The sequence below is a fragment of the Ovis canadensis genome, chromosome 1 (genome assembly GCF_042477335.2).
Source record: "Ovis canadensis isolate MfBH-ARS-UI-01 breed Bighorn chromosome 1, ARS-UI_OviCan_v2, whole genome shotgun sequence".
In the NCBI taxonomy this organism is placed as follows: domain Eukaryota; kingdom Metazoa; phylum Chordata; class Mammalia; order Artiodactyla; family Bovidae; genus Ovis; species Ovis canadensis.
The window spans coordinates 27,251,906-27,268,261 of record NC_091245.1 but is presented as its reverse complement, the minus strand read 5'-3'; the positions used below and the strand labels follow the sequence as shown (position 1 = coordinate 27,268,261).

Genomic DNA, 16,356 nt, shown 5'->3' with positions numbered 1-16,356 from the left:
GCAGGGCAAAGGCTAACTGAGTTTTGCCAAGCAAACACATTGGTCATAGGGAATGCAAGAGACAACTCTACACATGGACATCATCAGATAGTCAATACCGAAATCAGATTGATTATATCCTCTGCAGCCAAAGACGGTGAAGCTCTACACAGTCAGCAAAAACAACCTGGAGCTGATTGTGGCTCAGATCGTGAGTCCTTATTGCAAAATTCAGGTTTAAATTGAATAAAGTGGGGAAAACCACAAGGTCATTCAGGTATACCTAAATCAAATCCCTTATGAACATACAGTGAAAGTGACTAATAGATTCAAGGCATTAGATCTGGCAGACAGAGTACCTGAAGAACTATGGACAGAAGTTCGTAACACTGTACAAGAGGCAATGACCACAAAAACCCCAAAGGGAAAAAAAAAATGCAAGAAGGCAAAGTGATTGCCTGAATAGGCTTTACAAATATGCTGAGGAAAGAAGAGAAGTGAAAAGAAAGGGAGAAAGGAAAAGATATACCCAGCTGAATGCAGAGTTCCAGAGAATAGGAAGGAGATAAGATGGTCTTAACTGAACAATGCAAAGAAATAGAGGAAAATAATAGAATGGGAAAGACCAGAGATCTCTTCATGAAAATTTGAAATATCAAGGGAATATTTCACACAAGGAAGGACACAATAAAGGACAGAAGTGGCAAGGACCTAATAGAAGCAGAAGATATTAAGAAGAGGTGGCAATATAGAAGAACTATACAGAGAAGTCTTAATGACCAGGATAACCACGATGGGTGTGGTCACTCACCTAGAGCCAGGCATCCTGGAATGTGAAGTCAAGTGGGCCTTAGAAAGCATCGCTATGAACAAAGCTAGTGGAGGTGATGGAATTCCAGTTGAGCTATTTCAAATCCTAGAAGATGATGCTGTGAAAGTGCTGCACTCAATATGCCAGTAAATTTGGAAAACTCAGCAGTGGCCACAGGACTGGAAAAGGGCAGTTTTCATTCCAATCCCAAAGAAGGGCAATACCAAAGAATGTTCAAACTACCGAATAATTGTGTTCATTTCACATGTCAGTAAAATTATGTTCAAAATCCTTCAAGCTAGGCTTCATCAGTACGTTAACGGAGAACTTCCAGATATACAAGCTGGGTTTAAAAAAGGCAGAGGAACCAGAGATCAAATTGCTAACCAGAGATCAAATTCCTTGCTAAGGAAGCAAGAAAATTCCAGAAAAACATCTACTTCCGCTTCATTGACTATGACTTTAGCATAGTGTGGATCCTTCACTGTGTGGATCACAACAAACTGTGGAATATTCTTGCTGCTGCTAAGTCGCTTCAGTCGTGTCCGACTCTGTGCAACCCCATAGACGGCAGCCCACGAGGCTCCCCCGTCCCTGGGATTCTCCAGGCAAGAACACTGGAGTGGGTTGCCATTTCCTTCTCCAATGCATGAAAATCAAAGTGAAGTCGCTCAGTCATGTCTGACTCTTAGCAACCCCATGGACTGCGGCCCACCAGGCTCTTCCGTCCATGGGATTTTCCAGGCAAGAGTGCTGGAGTGGGGTGCCAGCGATGCAAATACCAGACCACTTGACCTGTCTCCTGAGAAACCCATCTTCATGTCAAGAAGCAACAATTAGAACCTTCAGTTCAGTTCAGTCACTCAGTCATGTCCGATTCTTTGCAACCCCGTGGACTGCAGCACGGCAGGCTTCCCTGTCCATCACCAACTACCGGAGCTTGCTCAAACTCATGTCCATCAAGTCTGTGATGCCATCCAACCATCTCATCCTCTGTTGTCCCTTTCTCCTCCTGCCTTCAATCTTTCCCAACATCAGGGTTTTTTACAATGAGTCATTTTTTCGCATCAAGTGGCCAAAGTACCAGAGCTTCAGCTTCAGCATCAGTCCTTCCAATGAATATTCAGGACTGATTTCCTTTAGGATTGACTGGTTGGATCTTCTTGCAGTCTAAGGGACTCTCAAGAGTCTTCTCCAACACCACAGTTTAAAAGCATCAATTCTTCAGCATTCAGCTTTCTTTATGGTCCAACTCTCACATCCATATATGACTATTGGAAAAACCATAGCTTTGACTATATGGACCTTTGTCAGTGAAGCAATGTCTCTGCTTTTTAATATGCTGTCTAGGTTTGTTGTGGCTTTTCTTCCAATGGAAATAGTGATAGAATTATAACCTTACATGGAACAACAGATAGGTTCAAAACTGGGAAAAGAGTACATCAAGGCTGTATATTGTCATCCTGTTTATTTAACTCATATGCAGAGTACATCATGTAAAATGCTGAACTGGATAAATTACAAGCTGGAATCAAAACTGCCAGGAGAAATATCAACAACTTCAGATATGCAGATGATACCACTCTAATGGCAAATAGAAGGGGGAAAAAATGCAGTGACAGATTTTATTTTCGTGGGCTTCAAAATCACTGCAGACAGTGACTGCAGCCATGAAATTAAAAGACACTTGCTCCTTGGAAGAAAAGCTATCACAAACCTAGATATCATATTAAAAAGCAGAGGCATCACTTTGCTGACAAAGGTCCAGATAGTCAAAACTATGGTATTCCAGTAGTCATGTACGGATGTGAGAGTTGGACCATAAAGAAGACTGAGCGCCAAGGAATTGATGCTTTCTAACTGCAGTGCTGGAGAAGACTCCTGCGAGTCCCTTGGACAGCAAGGAGATCAAACCAGTCAATCCTAAAGGAAATCAACCCTGAATATTCATTGGAAGGACTGATGCTAAAGCTGAAGCTCCAATACTCTGGCCACCTGATGCCAAGAGCTGACTCACGGGAAAAGACCCTAATGCCGGGAAAGACTGAGGGCAAGAGGAGAGGGGGACGACAGAGCATGAGATGGCTGGATGGCATCACTGACTCAATGGACAGGAGTTTGAGCAAACCCCAGGAAACAGTGATGGACAGGGAGGCCTGGCATGCTGAAGTTCATGGGACAGCAAAGTCGGACACAACTTGGCAACAAAATGTGGCTCAGAATCCACCCGCCCAAGCAGGAGACTCGGGTTCAATCCTTGGGTCAGGAAGATCCCCTGAAGAAGGAAATGGCAACCTACTCCATTATTCTTGCCTGGGATATCCCATGGACAGAAGAGGTTGGCAGGCTACAGTCCATGGGGTCACAAACTTAGTGACAAACTTGGACACAACTTAGTGACTGAGCACACACACACATGCACGCACAACATTTGAATTATTTTATTAAATAAGACTGAGAGTATTATAAAGTATAAGACATTCCACTAACTACACAATTAAAACACTAATTCTGATACTTTAGCTTCTCCCTAACTTAGCAATATCTAATAGTTACATATTGACTATATTGATTTTATTTTCTTATAGTAAACTCTATAAATAATCACCTTTCAAGCTCTTTCAAACAGAAGTAAACAAGAAGTATATTTCCCACTTCCAGGGTAACACTGATTTAGCAGGACTCATGGAGTTGAATTACAGCTCTGACTTACACATTATATCATTTAATCCTTGCTATAATTCCATAAGGTGGGCATTATCAGCTTCATTTTATAGGAGAATAAATTGAGGCTTATAAGGGGTAAGAAACCTGTCCAGGGTTAATGGGTTATAAGAAAACACTGGACCCCATATCTGACATGTTATAAAAATCTAGTTCTAATCTATAGCAGTATGTAAGGAAAAGTCTATGTTTTGAAGATTCGTCAATAAACTGATACTGCTTTTTGAAAACTAAGTATAAGAGAACTATTTCTATTCAGTAACTGCAACTATGTACCTCTCACTGATTATTATATACTAAGAATATTGTTCTATAAAATGCAAGTAAAACCAAAGATCATGCAAAACTTTGAAAATGAATAACTGACAATCAACAAAATTCTGAAAATGTAACATGTATATATTTTCACAGAGAATGGCTAATTTTTAGCTAAACACCGGCAATAGTTAATTTGTTAGCTAAAAATGAAACGGAAAATATGTGTAACAGTTAAGATCAAAATAGTTTTCCATCAAAAAAAAATTTGTTTTTAAAGTCCAAAAGTAAACTCATTCTCTAAAAAATTAAAGCTACCAAGTTTTAAGTCACACAGAAATTCCAGTGCCTGGTTTTGTTCTTGTTTTCCCCAAAATAGGAATGGAATTAAATATTTATTAAGCACCTTCTATGTGACAGACACTGAACTAACTGCTTTTGATTACTTTTATCTCATGGAATGCCTGAGTAGTAAGGGGTACTATTTTACTCCAACAGCACCTAAGAAAAAACTCAGGATCTAAATGTCACATTGCTCTAGGGTAGAAAGGATTCCTACTCACATCTGACTCCATGCTCTGCACCACATCATGCAATTAACAACCAGAAAACACGCCATTTAGGAACATGAGAATTTAAGTTAAAATTCAAGCAGTTATCTTTTAAATAAGCTTTGTGCCTGTGCTACTAGTCTGTGGCCAGTACAAAAAAAGTGCTAAATAAATGTTTATTGAGTGGAATGTAACAGAGGAAGAAATGGGATCAACTCCACTCACATTTTCTTTTTAATTTTTCTGTTTGAAGAAGGAAATGGCAACCCACTTGAATACTATTGCCTGGAGAACTTCATGGACCAAGGAGCCTGGCAGGCTACAGTCCATGGGGTTGCAGTCAGACACAACTGAGCGACTATCACTCACTCACTCATAAACACACCAAAGAATCATGTAATATGTATTCCCTGCCTCTTGAGCCTCCCACACACACATACCATCTTTCTAAAGGAGCTAATGTAAAATTATTCCTCACAAGTAACATATATGATTTTTTTCCTTAAAAAATAAAACACTGAATCAGGAAACAGAAGAAGGAATGAACATATATAAAAAATTATTAATATCTGTAAAGGGCAAGCTACTGGATTAAACATAGAAGCTTTAAAGAGAGATCCAGCATGTTCTCCTCGATTACACTTGTCTGGTTGTGCCTTATAACATTTAATTAAACATGGCCTGCTTCCACAATTACCTAGTTGCTCACAGAGACCTGGTCATTTCCTGGTTCTTAGAACACCAAAGACAGGACCTCACACTTAATACTGGTAGGTAAAATTTTATAAAGATCTTTACAGATTATAGAACTTTTCCAAATGCATTTACCCTAAAAGCCTTGCATAAGTGTAATAACTATCTGTATTTTACAGACAATGACATTGAAATCCAAGATTGAGAGCCAAGGTAAGTAGGCAGGTATCCTACTGTAACAACACAGCTACCAGAAAAGGCTCTGAAAAATGTGTTTGATTGAATCAGCTATCCCTCAAAATATTATTTTTCTAACAGTATAACACCACATCATGTATGAGACAATGAATGATCTGCTGCTATGAGAAATGACTGTTCTGCCACTTAAGACTTATAGATTTGCTAGAAAACAGATACCTTCATTCAGCTTGACAAGGTTAATTAATTTTACCAGTGAACTTAAACTTTAGAAGGACTAAGAACTGACTAGCTTGATAAAAATGAAGCTCTTGAATCATCACCATCTCTAAAAATTCTGATTCAAGGGGCCCGCAATCTGCATATTTTAATAAGCACTCTTAGCTGATTTTAATGTTGGTAGTCTTTAGAGACACATTAAGAACTGAATTAGATTTGTTTAAACTTAATCTACCTCCCCAAAATGTTTTAATGAAGGCCATTTTTTTACAGTTATAGTTAAGCAAAAATCTTCTAAAAACAATACTAGACTATGGCAATACTATACTAATAGGATAGGTCCCCCCAAAGCATTTCACACACAAAACCTCCTACCACCTGGAGCTTCACACCCTGCACAGGAGGTAAATTAGGAGTCTTTTAGGTAGTTACCTATGTTAAATTCTGTTTTAATTGAGGAAATCGACTATGACTGCAATGTAATTTAGTAAAACATTTTTATAGGTCTAATATAGATGACTGGCTGTTCAACAGGAAAATGGAACGGTTACCTCTGAACCTAACACAGAAATTATCACTTAAATATCACCAATAATACAAGCCCATTTTTAAACTTTAAATGACCATCAAAATGTTCTGTCAGATTATGGGTGAATTTCCCCCCATTATTAAATATTTACTGAGGGTTGGCACGCACCTCTGTGTACTTTCTGAATTTTCTACAATAAGCATATTTTTTCAGGATTATAAGTTTTATAAGCAATTAATTCTACAACCTTCACATGCATAATAGAAAACAGGAATAATCCGAATCACTTTTCTCATTAACTATAAATACTCAAATATCTGACTAAGGTATCAAATCATGATCACTAACTTTTCTTTTTACATTAATACTAGGACAAATCACTTACCTACTAAAATTTAGAATATGTCCTATTTCTATCAGGTATCAGTTATTAGGATAGTTAGCATGACTTTAAAATCCTCTTATTCATCCTATGGATCTATTTAGGGAGACAATTTTGTAACGAGGTCTGAGGTATTAAAATATTTACACTCTCTTATGGCAGGGGTGGGGATGGGGGACCAGACCTTCGTTAAAAAAAAAACAACAACATGATGTTTTTCTAATTGTGAGTATTTATCTAGGAAACTTAACATCACAAAGCTGGAATGGGGCTTTCTCCAAGACAGACCACGCTTAGCAGCAAAATGTAACAGAAGAAGGCAGAGATGAGCTCCCATGAAATTTCACCTCAAATAAGACGCAAACGGTTGTTTTCAGCCCAGTCAGGTGGGGGAATGACACTCCAGGAGTTCCAAGGGCTTTCGGGGCCCCGCACTTTAGGCGCCGGTTCTCTCGCCCTGCCGTCCCGCCCCTCCCCCCGGGACTCTGCGGGACTCAGCACCGGGCGCGGAAAAGCCCAGGCTGTTCGCAAACAGGCGTCCTCTGCCTCCCTCCGGGATGTACGTGCGGGGCCCTCAAGAGGCTGCGCTTTCCCAGGCCCGCGGCCAATCCAAAGGCTGCCAGCGACCCTGCCAGCCCCCGGCTTCACACACCCGGCCGCCCCGCTGCCCAGGCCGGAGCGAGGGCTTCCCGGCGTCGCGGGGCCTAGTCGCCCCCCACGCGCTTCCAGCTTCTCGGGGGACGCGAGGAGGAAGGTCTGAGGCACCCCCCACCCCCCGCCCGAGCCGCGGGGTGGGGAGGCGGCCGCCGCGGCAGGACGCCCCGTCCGCCCGGCCCGAGGACTTGCCGCCAGGGCCCTCCTGGGCGACCGAAGGCCAGCGAGCCCGGGACCGCGCCGCACCACACTCACCTCGAGCAGCGGCCGCTGCCGCCTCAGCATGGCCGGGGGGGTCGTCCCCGAGCCGACAGCCTCCTCCGGAGGGCACCGGCCCGGCCCCAGGCGCCGCCGCGAAGCCTCCCACTCCTGCAGGGGCTGAGGTCGCCGCTGTTGCTGAGGCCCGGCGCCCGCCAGACCGCATCGGGCTCCCGGGCCGCCGCAGCCACGCGGATCCCGCAGGAGCGCCGCTGAGCCGGGCCGGGGGCGCAAGGCTGCGGCGGGACGACCGAGGTGCTGCAGGCGGGGATCCTCCGCGAAGCCTCCAGCGTCGCCGTGGCCGCTCCTGCCGCCGGCGCCGCTGGGCCACAGCGCCCCCTGGACCCCACGCCCGGCTACGGCGCCGGGACTGCGGCGGCCGCCAGGGCACGAGCGGTAGGGAACGCGAGGGAGCGCGGCCTGGGGTTGGCGGGGGCTGAGTGCTCCCTGCGCCGCCCTCGGGTCCCCTGCCCGCCCCCGACGACGCCTCCGGGGAGCCGGAAGCCCCTCGGTCCCCACCGAGCTTGATGGGTCCCCTCCCCACTTCCCAATCTTCAGGCCCTGAGCATCTTTGCACCTTTTCCTTCTCTCCAGAAGGTACGTGAACAATCCTGGCACTCGGACCTTCACCTGAGAGCGGGAATGTGAGGCGGTCTTCTCGTTTTCATCTCTCGTGATTCAAGGCGGATCCCTCCTAATCCCTTCAGTGTTATCTGGATATAAGAAGTGACCCTGAATCAACGTCCCTCCCCACCACCCCACCCCCACCCAGTCCTCTCCCAAAACAGACGAAGGAATTGTCTTTGACCTTAACTTATTTTGGGTCTAGTGGCAGATCATTTGAGGAATTTCCTTCAGATTCCAAACCCTTAACCCCCAACCTCCCCCAAAATAGAAAATAATAATAATATCCCGAGCAAGAGAAGAGTTAACCAGTGAGTTGTCCGGAAATTCATAAGTAACTTAAAGGTAAGAGAAGAACTATCCATCTTTTCTAACTAACCTACTCCCCTGCCTCCATCTCTACTCTTCCTCTCGCAACCCCTGCCAAATCCCAGGTGAGGTTTTGCAGGAAGGAAATTGTTACATAGCCAGGACTGTGGAGGGGCTGTGGAATTGTTTTGTATACAGACACCCCACATTCGATCCCACTCAAACTCTAGAGTGCAAACATCAGAACCAAAAACAAAACCAACGAAAAGACTATCAGAGGGAAAATAGGGAAACTGAGAAATTCTTTAAATCCTCTGGTCCCCAATTTTTCCAAATAGATCATTTTGTCATAAAGTGGTATAGTGGAACAAGTGGAACTTTGATGGCAAACAGGTCCTAATACAGCCCACTGCAGTTCTGTCAGTGTAACTTTATGACCCTGGGCGAATTATATAATGTTTCAGAACCTTGGTTTTCTGATGCCTACCTTGCTGGTTGTTGTGAAGATTAGACAGAATTTATGTAAAGGAACTGGCCCATGAAAGATACTCAATAAATGTTAGTTCCTACTATGGTTGGTTCCAAAACACCCTTGCAGTCTTTCTTGGGTGTATAAAAAAAAAGGTGCAACATTCTTGGACTGGGTAAAATCTCCCTAAATTTCACTGTTGAGTTTATATAACATCCCCCCATGGAAGGCTAATAGAGCCAATATACTGGATCCTATGACATTCTGTTGCATGGCAGATATCAGCATAGAACCAGTATATTTTTCTGTATGAAAAAATAATTACAAGGCAATCTCACCTTACCTTAGGTTATGTCCTAATAATAATAAATCTTAATAAGAAAATTATATAAGGTCTCTGGGAACTTTCAAATAATAATTGAGCAGCCACCTCAGAGAAAATATAACCTAACAGCTCTCTTCCAATCAATGAAAGCTGTTCCAGCATGTGCCTTTGCCACCTACTTCTGAGTCACATTGCAAAAAAAGTCACTATCCCCTTTTTATAACAAGAGAAACTGGGGCTCAGAAGGAAACTATGACTCATTCTCACAACAGTTCTATGAATTAAGTACTACACTACCACCATTTTACATGTGAAATACATCCAGTGTAAGGAAAAGTTGGAAGTAGACCCTGAAATTCCGTCTTCAAGTATCATCTGATGCTCTAACAGTCCTTTCTGCAGTATTCTGAAAATGCTGTAAGGCTACGACAGTTGCTAAAACTTTTCAATCTAGAGAAATGAGCTCTTTAATTAAGATTAGTTTGGCAACCTAACATTAGCACTGTGCTTTTCAAGCCTAGTTCACTACCACCAGCAGGAAATCTGCATTTGTTTATGAATAATCATGCTACACAGGGTGTAGCTACTACGTGAAGATGATTCATTTGTTCCCAGGACCAATTTCTTCTTGCTTCACACTTTCTCCCCTTATATTCAAATTATGTTGCTCAAAGAGGCTGCCTTGATCATCACTACCATTTCTCTGATTATAGTAGTCCATTTTAAATCCTTTCATCTACGCTTTTATTCCATGGTTTCAATACTTCCTACCCAATCTGCTCTCTGCTTCTGAAATGTCTTTCATCTGTTCTCCTCTACTGTAAATCTCTTTCATTTTAATCTACATTGACCTGCTGTCAGTTGATTTGGTTACCCTACCCTCAATTTTTCTATTGATTTCCACTCCTATCCAGTGACAGTAATACACCTCCTTATTCTCAGCCTGGTAAACACACTTTCACTTTTATACCACGTACATCCTATAGAAAGCACGTATTTCTAAGAATGGTTTCTTCAAGTGAGTTTAAATTATTATAACACCCCCAAAAAAATTTTCTTTGCTCCTTAAAATTTGTTCTTTAAAATTCAGTCCTTTTATTTGTCAATTATAGGCTGAGAAAAAAAATTCAGAACAAAGGTATTCACTTTCTGGCTTGGTGAATGGCATAGGAATCGTCATTAACTTTTGTGTCTCTGTCCTGGACAACTGGTCACTACACCTGATAAATTATACTTTGTTTTTTAACTTTAATTTTTTTTACCATGTGGCATGAGGAATCTTCATTCCCTGAGCAAGGATCAAACCCACACCCTCTGCATTGGAAGCGTGGAGTCGTAACCACTGAACCACTGGGAAGTCCCTCTATATGTTACTTAATCATTGAGTTTCTCTCCTCCCCAGTTCCACTTCTGTAGATGCACTGAATACAAAGAAAGAAGGGAAGGAAGAAGGAGGAATTAATACTCTGTGAACAGGAGTATTACTGTATCAGTTCAGTTCAGTCACTCAGTCGTATCTGACTCTTTGTGACCCCATGAATTGCAGCACACCAGGCCTCCCTGTCCATCACCAACCCCTGGAGTTTACTCAAACTCCTGTCCATCAAGTCAGTGATGCCATCCAGCCATCTCATCCTCTGTCGTCCCCTTCTCCTCCTGCCTCCAATCCCTCCCAGCATCAGGGTCTTTTCCAATGAGTCAATTCTTCGCATGAGGTGGCCGAAGTATTGGAGTTTCAGCTTTAGTATCAGTCCTTCCAATGAACATCCAGGGCTGATCTTCAGAATGGACTGGTTGGATCTCCTTGCAGTCCAAGGTTCTCAGCACCACAGTTCAAAAGCATCAATTCTTTGGCACTCAGCCTTCTTCCCAGTCCAACTCTCACATCCATACATGAACACTGGAAAAACCATAGCCTTGACTAGACAGACCTTTGTTAGCAAAGTAATGTCTCTGTTTTTTAATATGCGATCTAGGTTGGTCATAACTTTCCTTCCAAGGAGTAAGCGTCTTTTAATTTCATGGCTGCAATCACCATCTGCAGTGATTTTGGAGCCCAAAATAATAAAGTCTGACACTGTTTCCACTGTTTCCCCATCTATTTCCCATGAAGTGATGGGGCCAGATGCCATGATCTTCATTTTCTGAATGTTGGGCTTTAAGCCAACTTTTTCACTCTCCACTTTCACTTTCATCAAGAGGCTTTGTAGTTCCTCTTCACTTTCTCCCATAAGGGTGGTATCATCTGCATATCTGAGGTTATTGATATTTCTCCCAGCAATCTTGATTTCAGCTTGTGCTTCCTCCAGCCCAGCGTTTCTCATGATGTGCTCTGCATATAAGTTAAATAAGCAGGGTGACGATATACAGCCTTGACACACTCCTTTTCCTATTTGGAACCAGTCTGTTGTTCCATGTCCAGTTCTAACTGTTGCTTCCTGACCTGCATATAGGTTTCTCAAGAGGCAGGTCAGGTGATCTGGTATTCCATTCTCTTTCAGAATTTTCCACAGTTTATTGTGATCCACAGAGTCAAAGGCTTTGGCATAGTCAATAAAGCTGAAATAGATGTTTTTCTGGAACTCTCTTGCTGTTTTGATGATCCAGTGAATGTTGGCAATTTGACCTCTGGTTCCTCTGCCTCTTCTAAAACCAGCTTGAACAACATCAGGAAGTTCACGGTTCACAGATTGCTCAGCACAAAATCTTCTGTGTTTTTGATAATCGTTGTGCTTTCCAATTTATAAGTACTCATTACTACCCTGTCAATATCTGTTTGCTTATATGTTTTCCCTATCAGATTGTGTATGTTTCATTCATTTCTGGGTTCCCACAACCAGTCTCAACACAGAGTACACCTCAGGGGATATGATTGTTCTGTTCAGTCATGTCTGACTCTGTGATCCCAAGAACTGCAGCACACCAGGCTTCTCTGTCCTTCCCTATCTCCCAGAGTTTACTCAAACTCACATCCATTGAGTCAGTGTTGCCATCCAACTGTCTCATCCACTGTCATCCCCTTCTCCTCCTGCCTTCAATCTTTCCCAGCATCAGCGTCTTTTCCAATGATCAGCTCTTCCCATCAGGTGGCCAAAGTATTGGAGCTTCAGCTTCAGCATCAGTCCTTCCAAAGATTCAGGGTTGATTTCCTTTAGGATTGACTAGTTGGATCTCCTTGATGTCTAAGGGACTCTCAATTGTCTTCTCCATTACCACAGTTGAAAAGCAGCAATTCTTTGGTGCCAGCTTCCCTGGTGGTTCATATGGTAAAGAATCTGCCTGCAATGCAGGAGACCAGGTTCAGTCCCTGGGTTGGGAAGATCCCCTGGAGAAGGGAATGGCAACCCACTCCAGTGTTCTTGCCTGGAGAATTCCATGGACAAAGGAGCCTGGCGGGCTACAGTCCGTGGGATCCCAAAGAATTGGACACTTTCAGCCAACTCTCACATCCATACATGACTACTGGAAAAACCATAACTTTGACTATACAGATTGCAAAGTGATGTCTCTGGTTTTTAATATGCTGTCTAGGTGTTTCATACTTTTTCTTCCAAGGAGCAAGCATCTTTTAATTTCATGGCTGCAGTCACTGTCTGCAGTGATTTTGGAGCTCAAGAAAATAAAATCTGTCACTGTTTCTACTTTTTGCCCTTCTATTTGCCATGAAGTGATTGGACCAGATGCCATAATCTTCGTTTTTTTTTAAGTTGAGTTTTAAGCCAGCTTTTTCACTCACCTCTTTCTCCACCTCCATCAAGAGGGTCTTTAGTTTCTCTTCACTTTCTGCCATTACAGTGGTATTATCTGCATATCTGAAGTGTTGCTATTTCTCCTGGCAATCTTGATTCCAGCTTGTGAGTCATCCAGCCTGGCATTTTGCATGATGTACTCTGCATTTAAGTTAAATAAGCAGGGTGACAATATACAGTCTTGACGTCTTCCTTTCCCAATTTTGAACAGTCCATTGTTCCATGTCCAGTTCTAACTGTCGCTTCTTGTCCTGTATACAGATTTCTCAGAAGACAGATAAGATGGTCTAGTATTCCCATCTCTTTCAGAATTTTCCACAGTTTGTTGTGATCCACACAGTCAAAGGCTTTAGCATAGTTAATAAGCAGAACTAGATGTTTTTCTGGAATTCTGTTGCTTTCTCTATGATCCAAAGGACATTGGCAATTTAATCTCAGCTTCCTCTGTCTTTTTTAAATCCAGCTTGTACATCAGGGGATGTTAAGCTGAACTAAACAGTGGTTTAGCCTGATGTGCACAAGACTAATGCAACCTACCCACTCAATTACTTTTTAGGCCTTTCCAGTTAACTTCCAGGGTCCACCAAAGAGTAAGACTCTCCTTCAACAGGTGATTGCCCTGCAGCCCAGCCTGCTGTTGCTACCTATGGGCTCCCCCACCCCTTTGACCAATCACAACCAGGGTTCAAACCAAAATTCAGAGTTACTTGTTACCAAACAGGAGAGCTCTAGAGGAGCCAGACGTCAGGTCAGTAAAGCAACACAAAAAGGAAAATTGGGAACATTTGGGAGTTGCTTAGGTCACTTGAGTCATTTCAAAAGGAAGAAAGCAGTTCCCACTTTCCGAATAAGTACATTAAGGAAGCAATCAAATACGTGAAGAAAGATATGTGCAAAAAGATGTTTATTATAGATTTTACTGTAGGTTTATGACACAAAAATGTAAGGAAAACCTTAAATGAATCACAGAATCTCAATACAAATATTGTGCATCTACTCATTGCATTTTTGAAGAGTTTTAAAAGACATTTAATACTGCTTGTGATTCAATATCAAATGAAGTGTTAAGTAAAAAAGACCATTGATGATGCCAATCATTTCTCTATATATTTCTAAAACATATAGTATTTAGAAGACATGATACAAAATGTATGTTTGTGAGATTTTTTTAACTTTCTGTTTTGAAATAATTCCATATTTAAAGAAAACTTGCAAAAATACTACCCCCCAAAATCCCATATGTCTTTCACCCTTGTGCTGCACTGTGCTTTGTTGCTCAGTCTTGTCCGACCCTTCGCGACCCCATGGACTGTACCCTGCCAGGCTCCTCTGTCCATGGGGATTCTCCAGGCAAGAATACTGGAGTGTGTTCCCAGGCCCTACTTCAGGGGGTCTTCCCGACCCAGGAATTGAACCTGGGTCTCTTATGTCTCCTGCATTAGCAGCCGGGTTCTTTACCACTAAGCCCATCTGGGAAGCCCTAGTAAAATGTGGGCTCTTTTAGGGGCAGCAAGTGGGGTCTGATTTCCTGACCAGTAATTGAACCCTGGCTCCATGCATTGGGAGCATGTAATCTTAACCATTGAAACACAAGTCCCTACCTTGGGTTTTGGTTCTATGTATTTTATTGCGGGTAGGTGCTAAGTCGCTTTAGTTATGTCTGACTCTTTGCAACCCTATTGGACTGTGGCTTGCCAGGCTTCTCTGTCCATGGGATTGTCCAGGCAAGAATACTGGAGTGTGTTGCTATACCTTCCTCCAGGGTATCTTCTCAATCCAGGGGTTGAATCCAGGACTCCTGTATCTAACCACATTTGCTTTATTCTTTCTTCTGTGCATGCATGCTCCTTTCTCACTCTTTCTTCTATCTCTACAGAGAGATATAAATATATTTAAAGAAAGTATTATAATTATTTTCTGATCCATTTATTCCTAAATATTTTAAGTGTATTTCTCCAAAATAGTACAGATATCACAATACAATTATCAAAATCAGAAAATATTGATACAACACTGTGACTTAATCTATGACTCTATTCAAATTTTGCCAGTTGTCCCACTAGTACTCTTAACAGAAAAATAAAATATTTTTTTCTGGCCCAGGATTCTGTGCAGGATCACATGTTATAATTAGTGTCAAATTTTTTTTAATATTCTTTCATCTGGAACTATTTATCAGTCTTTTTTTTAATGACCTTGACATTTTTACAGAATATATGCCATTTATTTTGTAAAATACCCCTCAATTTTAGCTTGCTATTTCTTCTTGATTAGATTCAGATTATGCATTTTTGGCAGGAGTCCTACAGAATTGATGTTGTGTCCTTCTCAGTGCATCATATCAGAAGTCATACACTAACTGTACATCCCATCACTGGTAGTAATAGCGGTTTAGTTCACTTACTACCTTACCTTCCTAAGAAATCTGTATGCAGGTCAAGAAGCAACAGTGAGAACCAGACATGGAACAAGAGACTGGTTCAAAACTGGGAAAGGAGTATGTCAAGACTATGTTGTCACCCTGCTTATTTAACTCATATGCAGAGTACATCATGGGAAATGCTAGGTAGCTGAAGCACAAATTGGAATCAAGATTGGAGGGAGAAATATCAATAATCTCAGATATGCAGATGACACTACCCTTATGGCAGAAAGCGAAGAGGAACGGAAGAGCCTCTTGATGAAAGTGAAAGAGTGAAAACTCTGGCTTAAAGCTCAATATTCAAAAAACAAAGATCATGGCATCTGGTCCCATCACTTCATGGCAAATAGATGGGGAAACAATGGAAGCAGTGATAGACTTTATTTTCTTGGGCTCCAAAATCACTGCAGAGAGTGACTGCAGCCATGAAATTAAAAGACACTTGCTCCTTGGAAGAAAAGCTATGACCAAACTAGAGAGCATATTAAAAAGCAGAGACATTACTTTGCTGACAAAGGTCCATCTGGTTAAAGATATGGTTTTTCCAATAGTCATGTATGGATATGAGAGTTGGACCATAAAGAAAGCTGAGTGCCAAAGAATTGATGCTTTTGAACTGTGTGATATTGGAGAAGACTCTTGAGAGTTCCTTGGACTGCAAGGAGATCCAACCAGTCTATCCTAAAGGAAATCAATCTTGAATATTCATTGGAAGGACTGATGCTGAAGCTGAAGCTCCAATACTTTGGCCACCTGATGCAAAGAACTGACTCACCAGGAAAGACCCTGATGCTGGGAAAGATTGAAGGCAGGAGGAGAAGGGAACCTCAGAGGGTGAGATGGTTGGATGGCATCACCAACTTGATGGCCATGAGTTTGAGCAAGCTTGGGAGTTGGTGATATACAGGGAAGCCTGGCATGCTGCAGTCCATGGGGTCGCAAAGAGTCATCAGACACAACTGAGCAACTGAACTGATGACTAATGATGATCATTTGATTGATTAAGATGGTATCTGCCAGGTTTATCCAGTGTCAGTAACTATTTTGCTCTTTGTAAGTAATAAATATCTTTTAGAGAGATTACAAACTTTAACATGTGTTGATAACTCTTGCTCAAAGTAGTTATTAATTTTATTGTTGCCAAATTTCTAATTCCATCATTATCATTCCCAATACATTTTTTTATTTGCCTCCCTACGCTATGG

The 16,356-nt window shown here is 42.1% G+C and overlaps 2 protein-coding genes across 2 annotated transcripts in view; one reads left to right on the top strand and one right to left on the bottom strand.

Moving 5' to 3' along the window:
• SCP2 (sterol carrier protein 2) overlaps positions 1-16,356 on the bottom strand; it is a 981,293-nt gene that overhangs the window by 945,956 nt on the left and 18,981 nt on the right. The gene's annotated exons all lie outside the window — the stretch shown is intronic.
• Positions 6,899-8,773, top strand: LOC138433427 (sterile alpha motif domain-containing protein 1). Its single transcript, XM_069576122.1, has 2 exons — positions 6,899-7,649; positions 7,848-8,773. The coding sequence occupies exons 1-2, from the start codon at positions 6,899-6,901 to the stop codon at positions 7,856-7,858; spliced, it is 762 nt and encodes a 253-aa protein (XP_069432223.1). The 3' UTR covers positions 7,859-8,773.